The 20,841-nt window shown below is 41.4% G+C and overlaps 1 protein-coding gene across 2 annotated transcripts in view; it reads left to right on the forward strand.

Annotated features, from left to right (window-relative positions):
* The window catches only part of f8 (coagulation factor VIII, procoagulant component), a 118,949-nt gene that overhangs the window by 11,272 nt on the left and 86,836 nt on the right, over positions 1 to 20,841 (forward strand). For both annotated transcript variants that reach the window (XR_012100540.1, XM_073058335.1), the window contains exon 3: positions 20,249 to 20,516. Coding sequence is in view for 1 of the 2 variants with exons in the window: in XM_073058335.1 (XP_072914436.1) it covers positions 20,365 to 20,516 (152 nt within the window). In the remaining variant the exon portion in view is untranslated. The remainder of the gene's footprint in view (positions 1 to 20,248; positions 20,517 to 20,841) is intronic.

Below are 20,841 nucleotides of genomic sequence, written 5' to 3' on the forward strand. Positions count from 1 at the left end.
GGTATATAAAGTTCCTGAGCATCACAGTGGCGGGATTGCCCCAGCCAAAGGGTTCGTCGAATTGGAGACAATTTATGTATGACTATATGGTTATAAATTAGGTTTCCTGGTAGCAGACAGAGATGAATGAGCCCTTACTTTTTACTTATTTGGACTTTCAGCCACACTTTACAGCTGAAACCCAGATGGCACCTTTAGTACATTATCACGTCTGATCTCACTGCAGTATTGTATTATGCAGATTGATATCATTGCCATGCATTTAATAGTGTCTGCACTGGAATGGTCACACACAGAGACCTGTAATTCTGCTTCCCATTCCCAATGCACATTTTGCAATTTTCAAATGAATTTGCTCTTTGAATCCATACACTGCACTATGTAATTTTCAGAGTGATTTGCTAAAGAACTGCAAAGGACATTCATCCTTCATCGAATCCAATATAATGGAAATTTCAACCTGCCTCCATTTCGTATTGTACCAGCCCTGGAAACATATTGTTCTCTCTCTGGATGAAAGTTATTAACTGTTTCCCTTTGATAAACATGGTTTCCACAAAGATTATGAAGTCATGTAGGAGAAATGCATTAAAATAATGGTATCCCATTAATTTTAGATGGATATAGAATCACAGCAACTATAAAGTGGGCTTATCCATTTTGTGCATAATTCATTAACATTGTGTGATAAGGTCTACTCTCTGCAGACACATGTAAACCTTGCATACAAATACAAGCATTTCTGTGACAACAGGCTTCACTGATAGTAATTTGATGGATAGGGCCATAAATTGGGAAAGATTACTAGAGTCGTAATCCTGTCAGACTTTCCCAGCAGTTCAACACTGAACATTCAGTCTTACTCACAACTACAGGAATGAAAGTAGGTGGTAGCGGGCAACACTGTAATGAGTTGTGGCTATCACACAGTTACCACAAAGTCACGCTCAACTTGCATATTAGGAACCTGAAACCACTGGAAAGAATAAAGAGCCTTTCGAGTCTAAGCTTCTATCATGTTCTTGTTGTCTCTTCTGCCAAATCAACAGTATTTTTCAATTAGTGTTAAGTGTTAGTGTGGTTTTAGTATGTAATTGGAATTTCACAACTCCAGAACCAGGTGAGTCACGAGCAGGGGAGAAGAAGGGGGTTTTGTGTGATAGGTGTGTAGGTATTTTTAGAAACAATGACCTCACTGGTGGGAAAGTTCAAAGAGATTTCTAATGTCAAAGCTACTCATTTTCTTTAAAGCAAACGTATCTAATTTGCATTGCTTTTATTTGGTGAGTCATTTTGAAGCTAGTTGCAGACAGACCAGGAAAGGTTATGCCTCAACTATACAAGTATTGTAAACATAGACATGTGCTTCACCACAGTAACCACACCCTTTTGGTCTCTAGCTGAAAACATGGAACCACAGTGAAAAGGATAAGGCTACAGCATCTGAATTATATATACTATATATCACCTTCAGTTCTTCCTTGATAGGATGAAATTTTATTCAGAGGTTATTTCATCAAATTTATTTACTTACAATAAATCATTTAACAATGACTGGAAATGAAATTACAGCAATCTCTGACATGAACCCGCCCACGTTTTGCAAATACAAGAAACATTCTTATCTCATTTCTTTTCAATGTTGCTGTAAAGTGCTGTTGTCTTTGGACATTTGTCATAAGGCTTGTAAAAGAAAAGGAAGAACTACTGAGCCTGGGTTAATTCCATGACTGAATAAATCTGCATTTAAATTCAGTTTGTTCTGAATTTGTTGACCATGGCCAAGAAAGCAATGGTGTTTGGAATCCAATTCCGGATGACTTTGGACGTCACTAATAGGAAAGTGCATTCTGTGGCTGAGCCTAAGTGTCTATTCCAATGCAGTGCCAACAACTCTTCAGGAGGCTTTCTAAACTTAAGTGTTTCAAAATATTTGCTTCCCATGTCCAACTTGCAACAACTGCTAATTCCCCCATTTCTGTTTTTTATGTAAAACGCACCTCATACCCAGGATCAGTCATGATTCAGATTTAAAACTGATGAAGGGTCTCTCGGACTGAAATGTCGATTGTTCAGTTCTCTCCAGAGATGCTGCCTGAACTGCTGAATTCCTCCAACATTTTATGTGTGTTGCTTAAAGTTCTAACTCTTGTTTTCAAATTCCTCCATAATTTTGCCCTCCACTATTCAATCCTAGATTTTATTTGTGTCATCAGTAGCTCTGGAACTCCACACTTCCCCAGCCACTGCTCTGCACTTTTTACATCTCCCCCCTTTTAGTTGCTTCATAAAACCCAACATACTTTTCATCACCTGTCCTAGGTTCTTCCCAAGTATTTTGGAAGTTTTACTTAACTTAGTCCAAAATGTAACAGTATTGTTTTTGCCACTGTTGTCATCACTCATGCTCTTGGAGAATAAAATCTGGGTTGATGATTCTCAAGAATTGTATCTTGCCAAGGAGCACAGAATCCCCTCGTAATGAACTTAAGAATGGGCAATCAGAAAATAGATTTTAAGAGGTAATATTCTTGACCAAATTGCTAAGAAAAGTTCAAGCACCCTATAGTTGGCAGTTTCATGAAAGGATTGGTTTAGAAGGATTGTGGTAATAATGAATCTGGGTCCCTAAAACAAAAAACACAAGAAGTTGCCAGGCATGTACAGAAAGTAGATAGGAAGGCTAACGGAATGTTGGCATTCATCGCAAGGAATATGAAGTATAAAAATAGAAAACTTCTGAACCAACTTACCAGAACAATGATGATAACACACTTGGCATATAATATTAATTCCCATAATTAAGGAAGGATATCCTGCCATTAGAGGTAGTGCAAAGGGGGTTCACTTACTTGCTTCCTGAGGTGAAGGAGTTGAAGCATGAAGAAAGTTTGAAAGATTGGCTTATATTCGTTTGAATTCTGAAGAGTGGTAGATAATCTTAATGAAATATATTAGCTTCTGTGAGGGATTAACACAGTGGATATTGAGAAGATGTTTTCCCTGAAGGGAAAAACTAGAATTTAGAGGGCATAGTTTCAATAGTTTGCCAATTTAGTACAGAACTAAGATGGAATTTATTCTCTCATTGATAGATAAATTGTTGGAATTTTCTATACCAGAGAGCCGTGGAGGCAAAGTCACTTGCTATATTCAAAGCAGAGACCGACAGACTTTTGAGCTACAAGGAAGTATGGGGAGAGCTGAGAAAAGTGATGTTAAAGATCAGATATGACCTTATTGAATGGCAGAGTACTGTACACTTAATGGACTGATTAGCCTATTCCTATTTCATAAGTTCAAATCTTACATACCTGATCCAAAAGGCTCTTGTACTGGCATTGGTCAAGCATAAAGTTAACTCCTCAAGATCTAAAATCCATCAACTAGTCAAGGCAAATCATTAAGACATTCTTATTGAAAATGTGTTTTTTGTCATTTAATGCTTGCCTCCAAAATGTATATCCCAAAGTTCAAATTAGATTATCAGGCATGACATTGCTTGACCTCAATGTAATTTCCCTTCAGAAGCCAAATTGTCACAAACATAATATTTTTCTTTCTTCAATAAGTAGGTATGAAGCCTCTCTAACTCTGCCCCTGTTTTGTTCCAGTCCTCCTGGGTTCATTCCTGCTGTTGGGACAAATCCTTCTGGCTGTTTACAACTGGGGAAATCATTAATTTCAGCTTCCATATAATTAAGTTCCAGGCTCATGCAGATCTATAGTAAGCCTCGGAGCATAGTGAGTGACAGATGCTGGCTCATTTGTCACACCATTCTGCTGATTATCTCCACATGGGTTCCAACAGGTTAGACTCACCTTGTAAAAATTGTGCAGCATTGTGTTGAAGAATCCACTTGTCTGCTTTCACACCTGTCAGGTCTGGCACAGGATAATATAGCCCATTCAATTGACTGAGTCTGTTCATTCTGCAGAACTGGGTAAAGTGTTTTCATTAAAGTTGTTTTATATTGATCCAACATTTTAATAATTTGGCAATACTTCAAGTTGTTTTAATCAACTAAAATATCTAAAAAGTAAGAAATTAATTAAAAATTATTTTAATTATCTCCGATATCAGATATTTAATAACTGTTCTAAATTAGTTCACCTACCTCTGACAGGAGGTACGTTATGCCCCAACTTTTCATTCACAAGTGTGAATACTTCAGGAACATGCGCGGCCTGAGACCAATTCACCTCCAAGATCTCAATACACTTCACTGGACAGTTCTGTGGTGCTCAGTGTCAGCTTGATAGAACATCTACATCCAGCCCAGTTAAGTGCAGGCAGCCAACCAATCCAGCATGATTCAGCCCAGTTTCCTCTACATCTTTCCTCATTTCTTTGTGTGTTATGCTTCTGCGATTCACCACTGTTTTTACTGAAATTAACTAAGTTAATTTCGCCATCAACCACAGTTATAATACATAGGACTTCAATGTCAAGTTCATACAAGAAAAACAGTCATTGTTACAGCTCATTATCAGATAATGGATATACAGCGATTGTCTCTTAATAATTAAGCATGGTCAGCAGTGAAACTGTGAACATAATTGATCATCTACTGAAAGCTAGATATTGGAATTGGTTTATTATTGTCAAGGTACAGTGAGAGGTTTGTCTTGCATACTGTTCATGGTACTAAGAAAACAACAGATGCAAAATTAAGTGTAACAGCTACAGCTACAGTGCAGGTAAACACTAATGAGGCAGATTGTAAACCTGGTGTTGAAGCTTATCAGCTCCTATCTGAGTGGTGACTTGGATCGGCTCCAATTCACCTACCGATGCAACAGGTCTCCAGAAGATGCTATCTCGTTGGCTCTTCACACAACCCTGGAACATGTGGACAGCAAAGCTACATACATCAGGATACTCTTTATCAATTACAGCTCAGCATTTAACACCGTCATCCCCTCAAAACCTAACAGTAAACTCCAAGACCTGGGTCTCAATACCCTCTTGTGCAATTGGATCCTGGATTTCCTCATTTGTAGCCTCAAGTCAGTTCGGTTTGGCAAAAACATCTCCTCCACGATCTCCATCAGGACTGGAGCACTGCAGGGATGTGTACTTAGCCCCTGCTCTACTCACTTTACACCTGTGACTGTGTGGCTGAGCACAGCTCCAGCATCATATGCAAGTGTGCTGATGACACCACTGTTGTGGGCTGTATCAAAGGTGGTGATGAATCAGCATACAGGAGGGAGATTGAAAATTTGGCTGTGGTGTAATAACAGCAACCTCTCGCTCAATGTCAATAAGACCAAAGAACTGATTGTAGACTTAAGGCAAGGAAAACCAGAGGCCCATGAGCCAGTAATCATCAGAAGATCAGTAACTACAAATTCCTGGGTGTCACTATCTTAGGGGCCCTGTCCTGGATTCATCATATTGCGAAGAAAACACAACAGCACCTCTACTTCCTCAGGAGTCTGTGGAGATTTGGCATATCACCAAAAACCTTGTCAAACTTCTGTAGATGTGTGGTGGAAAGTGTGCTGAACAGCAACACAGGAACACCAATGCCTCTGAGCAGAAAAGCTGACGAAGGGTAGTGGATTCAGGCCAGTACATCACAGGTAAAACCTCCCAACCACTGGGCAGATGAGATCAACAGTGAGATCCAACGCCCAGGAAAGCGATTTTGCAATGCTTCGTGGAGAGCGATGGGCATGACAAAGCACAGAAGTCACGGTCATCCACAGCAACCAAGAATGACCCCAACTGTGATGGCAGCTTGTATCACTGGCCCCAGACTTCCAAGGTGAAGTGAGTGGAACTGTACCGGTGCAACAGGTTTTCCACTTTAAAAACACTCCTGCACGGCTTTCCTGTCATCTTCAGATAGGACAGACAACTACAGGTACTACAGTACATGAATAAAATCTAGTGAGTGTCAATGGGGATGTGGAAAATTTCCTTAGCATTCTGAGAAAGTAGTGGTCAACTTTCTTTACTATGGAGTCTACATGGTTGAACCAGGACAGGCTATTAGTGATGTTCACTCTTAAGAACTTGAAGCTGTCAACCTTTTCAACTTCTGCACCATTGATGTAAACAGGAACACATACACAGCCCCCCTTCCTGAAGTCAAATGATCTGTTCTTTTGTCTTGCTGACGTTGAGGGAAAGGTTGTTGTCAATATACCACGTCACTAAGCTTTCTATCTCTTTCCTGTACCCTGACTCATCATTGTTCCACATATGGCCCAATACGGTGGTATTATCTGCAGACTTGTAAATGGAGTTAGAAGAGAATCTGGCCATATAGTCATAAGCATACAGGGAGTAGAGTAGAGGGCTGAGGATTGGCACTTTTACAGCCCAACGGAGGAAGAATATCTTAAAGGAAGTTAAAAAAAAACCTTCTGTAAAATAGTTCTACAATTCATTTTTGGGATCTGGGCAACATTTACTGCCCATCCATAGTTGCCTCTGAGCTGTCTCCTTGAATGCTTGCGGTCCCCTGATGAGCATTCTGAAACAGGATGGAATTCAAGGTCTCAGCCTCATTATGTAACAGTGCCGTCCACTTGAGGGGCGTATAACCCATTTCAGAGTTACCTGCATGGGATGACTCTGGCAAAACCTGTGAGCCAGACTGACTTCCACCTCTGAACATCATAAGAGAGAATATGAGAGAGAGGGAGGGAGAAGAATGAGAGACGTAAGAAAGGCTGCAGATGACAGAAACCTGGAACAGCACAGAAATGCAGCAGGAACACAGCGTCAACGGAGGGAAATGAACAGTCATCATTTTTGGCAGAGACCCTTCATCAGAAATGGAATGGGAAAGGGCAGAAACCAGAATAAAAGGATAGGGGGAGGAAGAGGAGCACAAGATGGGAAGCGGCTGATTTTTGGCTTGTGCCTAGGCTCATGTATTGTTTATTTTGTGCCTATAAGCTGAGTGCCTTGTTTATATCTGTGTTTCTTGTATTTGTGATCTCAGCTACCTGTTATGGTTTGTACAGCACTTTGGTCAACATGGGTTGTTTTTAAATGTGCTTTATAAATAAATTTGACTTGACTTGATAGGTGAATCCAGGTAAAGGGGAAAGGAAGGAGGATCAGGGAGAGAAAGGAAGGGAATGATTTGAGAAGCTGGGAGAGAGAGGTGAAGAGCAGAAGAAAGAATCTGTTACGAGGTGACAGTTGACCATGGAATAAGGGCATGAAGTTGGGGAACCAGGGCGAAGAAGTTGGAGGCAATACACAGGTTGTGAGGTTAGGTAAGGGAAAAGAGAAGAAGCGGCCACAGGGGTAAGGGAAAACGGTGGAGAAGAGGGGCTTGGGGGAGCAACAGGGGGATTAATTACTGGAAGATGGAGAAATTGAGGTTGTTGCCATCAGGTTGGAGACAACCTAGAGGAAATATGAGCTGTTGCTCCTCCAGCCTTCATCCGCTTCAACAAGGCAGTAGGAGAGGCTGTGGTCAGACCCGTCAGTCTGGGATTGGGAAGTGGAATTAAAATGGCTGGACACCAGGAAATCTAGGTGTTCAACGAAGCAATGCCTCCATTTCGCTTAGTGGACACTGCATCAGGAACACCAGATGCCATAAATGACACTGATGGATTCACAGATGACATGTTGCCTCGCCTGGAAGAACTGTTCATGACCCCAAATGAGGGAGAGGGAGGTGAGGGAGGAGGTTTAGCGGCAGTTGTAAAAATGAGCTCAGATACAGGGTTGAGTGCCTGGAGGGGAGTCAGTAGGAAGAGAAGAGAGGAAAAGGGTGTTACAGAGAGAAAGAAGGCAGAGGTGTGGGAAGTGAAGGTGATATGGGTGAGGCTGCTTTGATAGCAGTGGAGGGGAACCCCCATTTTCTGCAAAAGAATACTACTAGGAAGTCCTGGAATTGAAAGCCTCATCATGAGTAGAGACGTGGCAGACATGGGGGAACTGAGAGACAGGGTGAGAAGGGGGTATAGTCAAGGAGTCAGAGTGTTTGGAAAAGATGCTGGTGGATCATTTTCAATATAAGAGATCCTGCAGATGCTGGAAATCCAAAGCAACACACACAAAATGTCGGAGGAATTCAGCTGGTCGGGCAACACCTATGGAAATGAATAAACAGTCAACATTTTGAGCTGAGACCCTGCATTGGGACTGTAAAGGAAGGGGGAAGAGGAAGGAGGACAAGCTGGAAGGTGATTGGTGAAGCCAAGTGGATGGGGGAGGGGTGAAGTAAGAAGCTGGGAGGTGATGAGGAAAAGGCAAAAAGTTGGAAAAGAAGGAATCTGGGGAACAGGAGAGTGGATTTTTGGAGAAAAGGAAGGAGGAGGAGCCCCAGGGGGAGGTAATAGGCAAGTGAGGGAAAAAGGTAAGAGGCTGAAGTAGGGAAATGAAGAAGAGGGAAAGGGGAGTGGAGGAAAATTACTGGAAATTGTAGAAATCAATGTTCATCCCATCAGATTGGAGGCTATCTAGACGGAATATGAGGTGTTGCTTCTCCAACCTAAGACTAGCCTCATCATGATAGAAAAGGAGGTCCTTAACCAACATGTTGGAACAGAAAAGGGGTTAGGAATTGAAATGGTTGGCCATCGGAATATTCCGCCATTTGCGGATGGAGCGGACATGCTCAACAAAGTAGTGCCCCTCCTCTTTCCATTTTTCCAATGATCGACTCTCCTCTCCTATCAAATTCATTCTTCCACAGCCCTTTGCTTTTCCCACTTATCACCTTCCAGCTTCTTACTTCATCCCCCTCCCCCACCCACCTGTCACTTATCACATTTAGCTTGTACTCCTTCCACTTCTCCCACCCTCCACCAAACTTCTTTTATTCCGGCATCTTCCACCTTCCTTTCCAGTCCTGATGAAGGGTCTCAGTCTGACACATTGACTGTATATTCATTTCCATAGATACTGCCTGATTTGCTGAGTTCTGCCAGCATTTTGTGTGTGTTGCCAGTGAATAATCTGTCCAGAGATCGTGGTTTGTGGTCGCACTCTGCCTAATATTAGTTGTGCACCACTCTCTGCAGCATAGTTCTGCAGTTATATAACCAAAATTGTCACATTTTGCGTCATGAAAAATGCTTTTATGGAGTGATGTATGTTGGACTAATGAAGTTCCTTCAAAAGAGATGATAATGCCATTCATTTCAAGAAAGTTATGGAGAAGGATAGGTCTGACCCATGGGTTGAGATTCTAAGTTTGAGAAATGCCTATTTTGATGGTATCGATACGGATCTGGCAAGAGTGGATTGGGACAGGTTGTTTTCTGGCAAAGGTGTGCTTGGTAATTGGGAGGCCTTCAGAAGTGAAATTTTGAGAGTACTAAGTTTGTATGTTCCTGTCAGAATAAAGGGCAAGGAAACCTTGGTTTTCGGGAGATATTGAGGCCCCAGTTAAGAAGAAGAAGAGGCTGCATAGCAGGTATAGGCAGCAAGGAACAAATGAGGTAATTGAGTATAATAAATGCAAAAGATTACTTAAGAAGGAAATCAGGAATGATAGAAGAAGGCATGAGGTTAGCTCTAGCAGACAAGTTGAAGGAGAATCCCAAGGGCTTTTATAGATATATTAGCAATGGACAAAACTGGTGCTCTGGAAGATCTGAGTGGCCATCTTTGCATGGAGCTGTAAGAGATGGAGCAGATCCTAAATGGATTTTTTGCATCTGTATTTACTCAGAAGATGGGCACAGAGTCTATAGAAGTGAGGCAACACAGTAGTGAGGTCATGGATTGTATACAGATTTCAAAGAAGTTGGTGCTTGCTGTCTGGAGGCAAATTAGGGTGGATAGATCACCAGGGTCTGAAAAGCTTTTTCCTCGGAACCGGTGGGAGGCAAGTGCAGAAATTGCAGGGGCCCTAGTAGAGGTACTTAAAACATCTTTAGCCATAGGTGAGGTGCTGGAGGATTGGATGATAGCTAATGTTGATCAATCAGTGAAGAAAGGCTCTAAGGATAAACCAGGAAATTATAGGCCTGTGAGTCTACCGTCAGAATTAGGTAAGTTATTAGAAGGTACTCTAAGGGACCGAATATGTAAGTATTTGGATAGACAGGAACTGATTAGGAATAGTCAACGTGGCTTTGTGCATGGTAGCTCATGTCTAACCAATCATACAGAGTTTTTCAAAGATGTTATAAAGAAAGTTGATAAAAGGCAAGCAGTGGATGTTGCCTACATGAACTTTAGCAAGGCCATTGACAAGGTTTCATATTGAAGATTGTAAGAAGCTTAAGTGACTTGGGATTCAGGATAAGATAGTAAATTGGATCAGGCATTGGCTTTTCTGGGAAAAGCAAGAGAGTGGTAGTAGGTGGCTGCCTCTCTGACTGGAGGCCTCTGACTAGTGGCATGCCACATGGATCGGTGCTGGGTACATTGTTGTTTCTTATCTGTATCAACGATTTGAATAATAATGTGGTAAACTAGATCAGCAAATTTGTGGATGACACCAAAATTGGGGGTGTAGTGGACAGCGAGGAAGTTTATCAAAGCTTGCTGCGGGATCTGCACCAGATGGAGAAATGGGTTGAAAAATGGCAGATGGAATTTAATGCAGACAAGTCTGAGGTGTTGCATGTTGGGAGGACAAACCAGGGCGGGTCTTACACAGCGAATGGTAGGGCACTGAGGAGTGCAGTAAAATAAAGGTATCTGGAAATACAGATCCATAGTTCCTTGAAAGTGGCATCACAGGCAGATCGGGTCAGAAAGAGAGTTTTTGGCATGTCAGCCTTCATGAATCATACTGCTGAGTACAAGAGATGGGATGCTATGTTGAAGTTGTATAAGATGTTGGTGAGGCCTAATGTGGACTATTGTGTGCAGTTTTGGTCAACCACCTAGAGGAAAAAGAAGGTTGAAAGAGTGCAGAGAAAATTTATGAGGATGTTGGTGGGACTTGAGGACCTGAGATATGGGCAAAGGTTAGGACTTTATTTCCTGGAGTGTTAGAGAATGAGATTTGATAGAGGTATACAAAATTATGAGGGGTATAAATAGGATTAATGCATGCAGGCCTTTTCAATTGAGGTTGTGTGAGACTAGAACTAGACTAGAAGAGTGAAAAGTCTTCCAGTCAAGCTAATACCAGCGTACAATGCTCCTTTGGTCAATATCTTCTGTTTAGATCATGGAGCCATCTTGCTGACTTCTTTTATGTCTTTTACATTTGTTTCTCATCTTGAATGTGGTTCTGGAACTGTTGGAGACTGTGTTTTGCTGTTTGGAGATCATTTGGAGGCTTCAGTGCTCTGCAGTCTCCGAGAGGGTTCCAGGAGGCAGAGGCAGCGTGCGCGAACCTCACAGGCCAGGATGCAAGCTGGTGTTTGGCTCCAATCCACTGATTAAAACTTGCATTGTTTGCTGGCTAAAGCAACAAGGGCGACTGAAGCATCGAAGCAAGTGTGTCGGGCGAGCTCTGGCAACCCGTCTACTGATCGCTGTGCTACGCTACCAGAGAGGGGAGAGCCTGCTGCTGCGGAGTGTTGCCCAGGTTTTCTGTGTTTTGGATGTGGACTTGGACTATAAATTTTTTGTTAAGTCTTATAGTTTTTATATTCTTATATTTTTGTGCAGGAAGAGGGATTTGGGGGTCAATGTGCCTGGTCCGTTTTGATCATTTTTTTGTGCAGGAGGAGGAATTTGGGGATTCATGATCGTGCTACCTTACTTTCTTGGTTTCATGGCTACCCGGAAAATTAAAGAATTTCGGTGTTGTATACTTTGATAATATGATGAACCTTCAAACCTTTGAAAGGTGAACTGTTTAAGGGATGATGAGGGGGAACGTATACACTCAAAGGATTGTGACAGTGTGGAATGGGCTGCCAGCAGAGTGGTGGATTCAGGCTCAATTTCAACATATAAGAGAAATTCGTCGGGAGTGTTATGGATCTGGATGTGGTCCAATGGGTGCAGGCAGCAAATAATGTGGCACAGACTAGATGGGTTGAAGGGCCTGTTTCTGTGCTGTAGTGTTCTATGACTCTGTGATTTTATAGCTTAATACCATATTATTTAGGAGTGTAAGAAGTTAAAGACATTGTACACCATTGGGCAGGCCTTACATGGGAAAGGGTTTTCTGTTCAGAGGTTCTACCCATGCAGAGAATGTGTATAAATCAGGTGAGATTGGAGGGTTGTGAGCAGAGTGGTCCAAGGTGGGGAGGAAAGCAGGGGCCAGTATGTAGTCTGGATGGGTTTTAGCCATCGAATGGTAGATGGAGGGATTGGTCTGGCATTTCAGTCCTGTGGGGGTGATATGGGGTTGAGGACAGGAGTCCAGTAGTGTAAAAGTGTGAAGGGGCCAATTAGGCAAGGAGTGCAATCTGGCTGTGGGGTATGAGGTTAAGCCTTCATGGCCATGAGAGTGTTATTCAAAGTGGGCTTACACGAGTTGCATTCCCAACCTCAGACTCCCCAGCCTAAGCAGAACTTAAAGTATCTCTGAAACATACTGTGAAGGCCATCTACGTGTTTGTGGCCAGCACCATCTGTGGACCACAGTGCATTTGTGAAAATGACAAGGTGCAAGGTGAGGTGCCGTTGGGCTTCATCATGTGTGTCACTTACCACAGTGATTACAGAGGAACCTGAAAGAAAATCACTGATTTTAAACCACTTCCACTCATTCCCCAATTATCCATCCTACTTGATTTTTGTTATTGAATTGTTTCAGATTCTGGGCAAGTTGTATAGGGGACACCTGCTACCGGGAAGGTTGGGGAACTTTGTAATGTATAATGAATTGAGAACAAAACTTAAGAACCCTGACTCGGGGATTCATTGCAAAAGAGATTTTTATGTGTCACCTTCAGACAAAGACCCCACACTGACAGTCAAAAAATCTAAACAGAATAGCCCAGATTTACATTGAACACCACCATGATAAAGGAGTTGTGACTTCACTAAAGCTATTGGTCTGAAGGCCCCGTTAAATTTCCCACCAACAGTCATTATCAAGCCAGCACAGAATTGTGATTGATAGTGCTTGGTCTGAAGTGGTGATTCCCAAAGGGAGTGGTAACACCCCCCTCTGGGGGGCAATGGAGTTTCTAAGGGGCCAATAAAGATATAGAGGGTGTTGGAGGGTGGCAGTCGGTAGTAGGAGGGGCAGCTGGGTTTAATTTAAGAAGTAAATTACTGATTATAAGGATTTGATCTTCAGTGTCTCAAAAAATTGATTACAATGATCATGTAATCACCTCATCTCTTCCTAAAACACCATTCTCTTAGACTTTGCTCAAAACACATTATAGTTGTTGAAAAGAAATGTGACACTTCTGTATCTGGCAAATCATGAGAAATCTAGACTGCAGAAATCATGTTATTTCCAGCCCAGCCCACGCATGATCGTCGTTCACTACAGTAGTTCAGTGTTAATTAGCACAATTCCCATAATCTAATCAGCAGTGACACAATTCCTGTAAATTAGGGTATTTGCCCTTTCAAATGGTCTTGACTGCATTTCTCTAGCCATGGCCCAACCAAGATATTGCTTCCCCACTTTATGTACCTTCAGGCAGAGAGTCAGGTGGTGTCTGAGCTATGATGATGTCATAACTTACCGCTTTATTGATCGCAACACTTGAGGTTGGACTTAAACAACAGGCGATTGACGGTGATCATTAATCCATAATGAAAATCCCAAAAGCAGACCAAATGAAAAATAAGTACAGGCAGTATAGTGTGGAGTATCTGAAATATGGGTTTATACTAGCACCAAGCAACCAACAGCAGCCAATGTGTCTGTTGTGTGAAAAAGCTTTTTTCATTTGAGGCTGTGAAACAGTACAGGCTCCTTGAACATTTGAAGAGAATACACTCTGGTAAAGCAAACAAGATCTCACAGCTTATTTTCAGTCAGTTCTTGAAATGGAAAACACTTCAAAACACATTTGCCAGCACTTCACCAATAAACAATGTTGGTCTGCGTGCTCCATACACCATTTCATTGCTCATTGCTAATTCTGTAAAGTCCCATACAATTGGAGAAGAATTGATTCTGCCGGAGGCAAGTGAGGTTCTGAGTAGGGTTTTGTATAAGTTACCAGACCAAATAATTAAAGCAATTTCACTCAACTCTGTTCAAAGATGAATTGATGAAATGTCTGAGAATGTGGAATGGCAGAATTTGCTCTGCAGTTGGATGAGTCAACTCTCCCAGGTAATGAGTCTTTGCTTCTTAGTTATGTTTGCATCATAAAAGATGAAAGCATGGTTTGAGACTTGTTATTTGCACGGGGACAAGAAACAGTTATGAAAGGAGAGTCAATATTTCAGATTGTTGAGCAATTTTTCAAAAAGAAGAATATTCCACTCACTAACAGTCTTGCTTGTGCCACAGATGGGGCACCTTCAATGACAGGATGACACCATGGGATTATTACTTTCTTGAAAAAAGTTGTATCTAATGTATTTACCCTTCACTGTGTAATTCACAGACAATATCTTGTCACAAAAAAAGCTAAGTGATCAGATGTAGAAATCATTAAATACACAGCGGTAAATAAAATCAAGTCCCATGCTCTCAATTCTTAACTATTTTGAGAAATTTGTTTTGTAAATGATGAACAGTTTGAACGCTAGCTGTTGCACATAGAAGTCAAGTGGCTCTCAAAAATAAACTGTCTGAGACACTTCCATGTGCTTTTTGAAACTGATAAAATTCTTTGAAGACTCAAATGCTTCATTCAATAATCAAACCAAGAATGCCAGGCATGACATTGCTTATTTGTCAGAATTATTCGCAAAGTTTAATGAAATTGGTCTTCATTTGTAAGGAAGTTATGTGAATCTTCTCAGTCAAATCAGTTGTCTCCACATTTCAGTCCAAGTTAACCACATTTGAGTGCAACATTGGCCATTGCAACCTTTTCCAATTTCTGAGCGTCTCTGAATTGGAAAAGAAAGTAAGAAAACCAGATGATGATTTTCAAGTATACCATGTCCTCCTGGGTGAACTGCATGAAGATACTCATCTCACAGAGATTTGAAGATCTTCTCTTGATCCTAATTCCAGATTGCGTAATAAATTCATTTCTGAACACTTGTAACAGGAAGGATGGAGATAGAACTAACCTCGCTGCAAAATAACTTCAAAAAATCATACCAAGACTTTTGGTTACAGAAAGACACCTGAACACTATCCTGCATTATGGAAAATGGTCAAGATGTTCTTTATTGCCTTTCCAATGTCATATTTAATGGAGCACAGTTTCAGTGCAGTCACCCAGCTTCTTTCAAAGCAATGAAACTGACTGCAAATTACTGAACATAGCGATCTAAGACTACTTCTGAGTGAAATTCAGCCTGATGTTGAGAAGCTGATATCACTGCACCAAGCCCATCCATCTTATTGAAAGGTGAAAAAGCAATGTAGTAGTGAATACTTGGACTACTTGAGTATGTTTTAACATAGTTGATGAAAATTGTCTTTAGTGTAATTAAATAAAGAAAAAAATTATTTTTGTAGCTTTAAATAGATTTGAATATTTTTTCTAATTATTTGTCACTGCTTTGAATTTGCAATTACTATTTTCTTTCACTGTGGATCGTAAATCAAAATAGTTCATACTTTTTATGCTGGAAAGAGAAAAGGAATATGGTCTGGAAGCCAAGGGGGCGGAGACCCAAAAAAGTTTTGGGAACCATTGGTCTAAAGCTTTTTTCTACCAGTAGCGAGCCAATTAGGAACAAACAAATTAATGAATAATTAATAAGGATTTCAAGGACTACTAAGTACAACCTACCTTTTACTATCCAATTGCTGCTGAAGCTTTGAAAAAGACTGAAACTTGCAAGTATAACTTGATAAGACTTTACTGGTAATTTGTCAATGTTTAGTTTGGAAGTCCACTTAAAACGGGAGAGTGCTGTGCTCTTGCTCGATCAATTAATAGATGAGATTGATTTATCCACCCCAACAGAAACAAGCAACTGAAAAAGAGTATTTGGTCATGAGCACCTTAATCTGCTGAAAGAATGGGAGGAGGCCAGCCATAGCAGGAAACAAAAAGAGAGACAGAAGGTTAAATGGCAAGATACCATCTCCTACATATATAGAATCTCCTCCCCTATCCACAACACTCTGCAATGACAAAAATCTTCCATATACTTCAATATCCTTTAGTACTAGGGCTTTCCTGCAAACCGAACACTAAAAGTCAAGAAGGTCAGTGTACATCTTCAATGAAAATGGGATGTTGAATCATGAAAAGTATACAGGACTGGAGAGGGGGGAGTCTGATAGGAGAGGACAGAAAGTCATGGAAGAAGGAAAAGGGGGAGGAGCAGCAGAGGGAGATGATGGGCCGGTAAGGATATAAGATGAGTGAGGGAAATGGGAATGGGGAATAGTGAAGGAGAGGTTGGTGGGGGCATTACCGAAAGTTCAAGAAATCAATGTTAATGCCATCAGGTTGGAGGCTACCCAGACAGAATATAAGGTGTTGTTCCTCCAACCTGAGTGTGGTCTCATCACGACAGTAGAGGAGACCGTGGACTGACATGTCAGAATGGGAATGGGAAGTGGAGGTGGAATCTCTTCCATTTTGCATACGTCCCATCATCAATGCTGCCCTCAACCACATCTCTTCCATTTCCCCCTTGTCTGCTCTCACCCCACCCTCCCACCATCCCACCAGCGATTGGGTTCATCTTGTCCTCACGTACCACACTCCCAGCCTACGCGTCTAGCACGTAATTCTCCCTAATTTCTGCGATCTCCAATAGGATCCCACCACCAAGCACATCTTTCCCTTCTCCCCCACTTTCTGCTTTCTGCAGGGATTGCTCCCTACGTAACTCCCTTGTCCACTTGTCCATCCTCACTGATCTCCCTCCCGGCACTTATCCTTGCAAACGGAACAAATGCTACACCTGCCCCTACACCTCCCCCCTCTCTAGCATTCAGGGCTCCAAACAGTCCTTCCAGGTAAGGCAACATTTCACCTGTGAGTCTGTTGGGGTCATCTACTGTATCCGGTGCTCCCAGTGCGGCCTCCTGTGTATCGATGATACCCAACGTAGATTGGGAGACCGTTTCGCCGAGCACCTATGCTCCATCCGCCAGAAAAAATGGAATCTCCCACTGGCCACCCATTTTAATTCCACTTCCCACTCCCAGTCCAGCATGTTAGTCCATGGCCTCCTCTACTGGCACAGTGAAGCCACACTGAGGTTGGAGGAGCAACACCTTATATTCCATCTGGGTAGCCTCCAATCTGATGGCATGAACATTGATCTCTCGAACTTCTAGTAATTCCCCCACCTTCAGCATTCCCCATTCCCATTTCCTGCTCTCACCTCATCTTCTTACCTGCCTATCACCTCCCTCTGGTGCTCCTCCCCCTTCCCTTTCTTCCATGGCCTTCTGTCCTCTCCTATCAGATTCCCACTTCTCCAGCCCTGTATCTCTTTCACCAATTAACTTCCCAGCTCTTTACTTCACCACACCCCTTCCAGGTTTCACCTATCACCCTGTGTTTCTTCCTCCCCTCCCCCCCCCCTTACTCTGATTCCTTATCTTTTTTTCTCCAGTCCTGATGAAAAGTCTCGGCTTGAAACGTTGACTGTACTCTTTCCATAGATGTCCCCTGGCCGGCAACAAGAAGTTGCATTCTTACAACTAGTAAATAGAAAATACCAGCCCACAGTCTAGACTCAGAGGACTGCAAAATTACATTGCCAAAATATTAGAATTACATTGTAGATTGATGTTAATATAATTTATTTAGTTTCTCCATTTGTCACTTTATCAATTCCAGTTTATAACTTCTTGTTTTCTCACTCAGTAATTAATTGATGAGATCGATTTATCTAATGCACCTTGTACCTCTAATACAAGGTCCACAGGAGAATATATTGATGTTCATTACCTACAAGATGTTAATTGGCTCCTTCACTGATAATTTATTCCCATTAATATTGATCCCTATTCTCAAATATGTAACAAAATGTATTTTACATAACTATCAATACATTTCAATTTAGAAAGCAAAACCGTTAACATGAGAAACTTCCCTATTTGACCTAGTGTCTTAGTGGGTCTAGATTTTGGAAATTAAAATGCAAGGCCGTCACTGTATTACATGAATTTGCCCACGCATATACAAAATACACACAGGGTACATGCAGAGATAAATGTTTCCTCATCATATTTCTCCTCGGCCCTTCCTAAAATCATTATCTTCTAGCTTTACCTCACCATGACCAATTGAACTAACCAGATTTTGTTATCTGATATTCAGCCATTTTCATGTATTTAGAAGAGCAATTTTATTGTCATTGGCCTTTGTCACAAATTTTGATCAGCAACTTGAATCCATCCCTCCTTTGGCAAATTTCTGTGTGAAATGGAACCATATTGTTTACAGTCATGGTATAATACTTCAACTCAAGACAACTTTTATCATGTATTCCTGCTAAGGCCACCTGTTTCAATTTCCCCACTATCATCAACTGCACCTTTGACTCGCAAACACGAGGAAATCTGCAGATGCTGGAAATTCAAGCAACACACACAAAATGCTGGAGGAACACAGCAGGCCAGGCAGCATCTATAGAGAGAAGCACTGTCGACGTTTCGGGCCGAGACCCTTCATCAGGACTAACTGAAAGGAAAGATAGTAAGAGATTTGAAAGTAGGAGGGGGAGGGGAAAATGCAAAATGATAGGAGAAGACCGGAGGGTGTGGGATGAAGCTAAGAGCTGGAAAGGTGATTGGCGAAAGTGATACAGAGCTGGAGAAGGGAAAGGATCATGGGACGGGAGGCCTCGGGAGAAAGAAAGGGGGAGGGGAGCACCAGCGGGAGATGGAGAACAGGAAGAGTGATGGGTAGAGACAGAGAAAAAAAAAGAGAGGAGGGGGAAAAAACTAAATATATCAGGGATGGGGTAAGAAGGGGAGGAGGGGCATTAATGGAAGTTAGAGAAGTCAATGTTCATGCCATCAGGTTGGAGGCTACCCAGACGGTTTATTAGGTGTTGTTCCTCCAACCTGAGTGTGGCTTCATCTTGACAGTAGAGGAGGCCATGGATAGACATATCAGAATGGGAATGGGACATGGAATTAAAATGTGTGGCCATTGGGAGATCCTGCTTTCTCTGGCGGACCGAGCGTAGGTGTTCAGCGAAACGTTCTCCCAGTTTGCCTCACCTCCTCTCTTGCTGAAACAATCAACACAAGATGGTTATATTTCAACCAGTTTATTCCAATCCTTGACAATTTCCATTTTCTTACTCTCAGTTAGCTTGGATCCACCCATGCTGACCTGTATTGGATAAGCAATATTTTGTTTCTTAAGATTCTCATCTTTGATTTCAAATCCCTCCATGCATTCTCTTCTCCCTCTCTCTGATACCTCTTATAGTTCTGTAACGTTCTGACAACTTGCACTCTACGAGTTCTGTTCCCTTGAGGATCTCTGAATGTAATTGTCTGGAATTCTCCCCCAAAATCCCTCCACTAGTCTTATTTATGTAAAGTCAATCTCGTTTGACAAAGCATTTGGCTATTTGTGTCAAAACCTCCTTACGTGTTTCACTATCAGATAACATTTGGAAATGCTCCTCTGCCTTGTGATATTTAGGTACAATAAAGTTCATGCATTACTGATGATTGCAAAATCAAATTTGCTTCATAGGGTGCTAGGCAGTGACATTACACCACAATTTTACAAGTATATACAAGGAACTGTTAAATAGCTGAGATTTGCATTTAGAATAGTACAAAAATAATTTTTGCAAACACATTAACTTTATTTCTCTCCAAAGAGTACAGTTAATGCTACTTGATCCACAGCGCATCTTCTGTTTTGTTTCAGAGTTTTTCCATTTATTATCAGGTCTTATTAATACTGGAAACATTAAAATGAAGTCTTCATAAAGAGACAATGGAGGCAAAACATATGCTGGAGACCGTCATGAGCCAGTCAAATTTTCTTAAAACCAACCCCTTTAACCAAGCTTTTAGGCACCTGCTGCACAATCTCACAATGTGTTTCACTATCAAATAACATTCAAAAACACTTCTGATTTTATTCTCCACACTTTACCACAGCACAAGTGCACTTGCAATTTTAGACAATATATTGTGAGAAAAGTACATTTGTTTAATTCCTGATGGTTTAAGTCAAGTCCAGTGGATTATTTTTAATTACAAAATATAATATACTTATTTTGAACCAATGCCAAAATGCTGACCCAATGTTCCTTAAGAGTTCCTGTCATTAACTTGTCTTCCTGGTGTTGTTTTGCTTTCTTCAGAACAAGAGTTTAACTTTCCGTAACCCATCCTAAATTCAATCGGCTGTGTTTGTAGACGGCAGGGAATCTGCAGCACTCACGGGACCATTTTGCAGGCATCAATCGCCAAATGCAGTATGAAGACACTAGCTTTCTATGTGTTTTTAGTCTCTTGCCTGGTCAAAGACTCCTCAATGATAATTAGGAAGCACTACATTGCAGCAGTGGAGTTTAACTGGGATTACAGGAGCAGCAATCTCCTATCATGGCTTGGAATCGGAAATGTGAGGTAATTGATAAAATTTGTTTTCATGTGATTTTAGTATGTTGTACCTATTACAATCGTACCCAATACCAGAGAACTACTAGTTTAGGAGGCAATTGTCATTGTATTTAGAATTCTTCCCTCAGAATTTAGGAATAGAGTAAGGATAGCTCACTTTACAAATTGACGTTCTTTTTATATCCTTCCTCTCTTCATTGTCCTGTACAATTTATATTCAGTGTTTTGTCTGTACCTATGTGCCTGTGATGATGTTGAAAGTTTTTCATTGTACCTGCAGCATACCTCATTCTAGTTGTGCATATGACAATAAACTTGTCTTGGCTTGACC

Source organism: Hemitrygon akajei, chromosome 10 (genome assembly GCF_048418815.1).
Source record: "Hemitrygon akajei chromosome 10, sHemAka1.3, whole genome shotgun sequence".
In the NCBI taxonomy this organism is placed as follows: Eukaryota; Metazoa; Chordata; class Chondrichthyes; order Myliobatiformes; family Dasyatidae; genus Hemitrygon; species Hemitrygon akajei.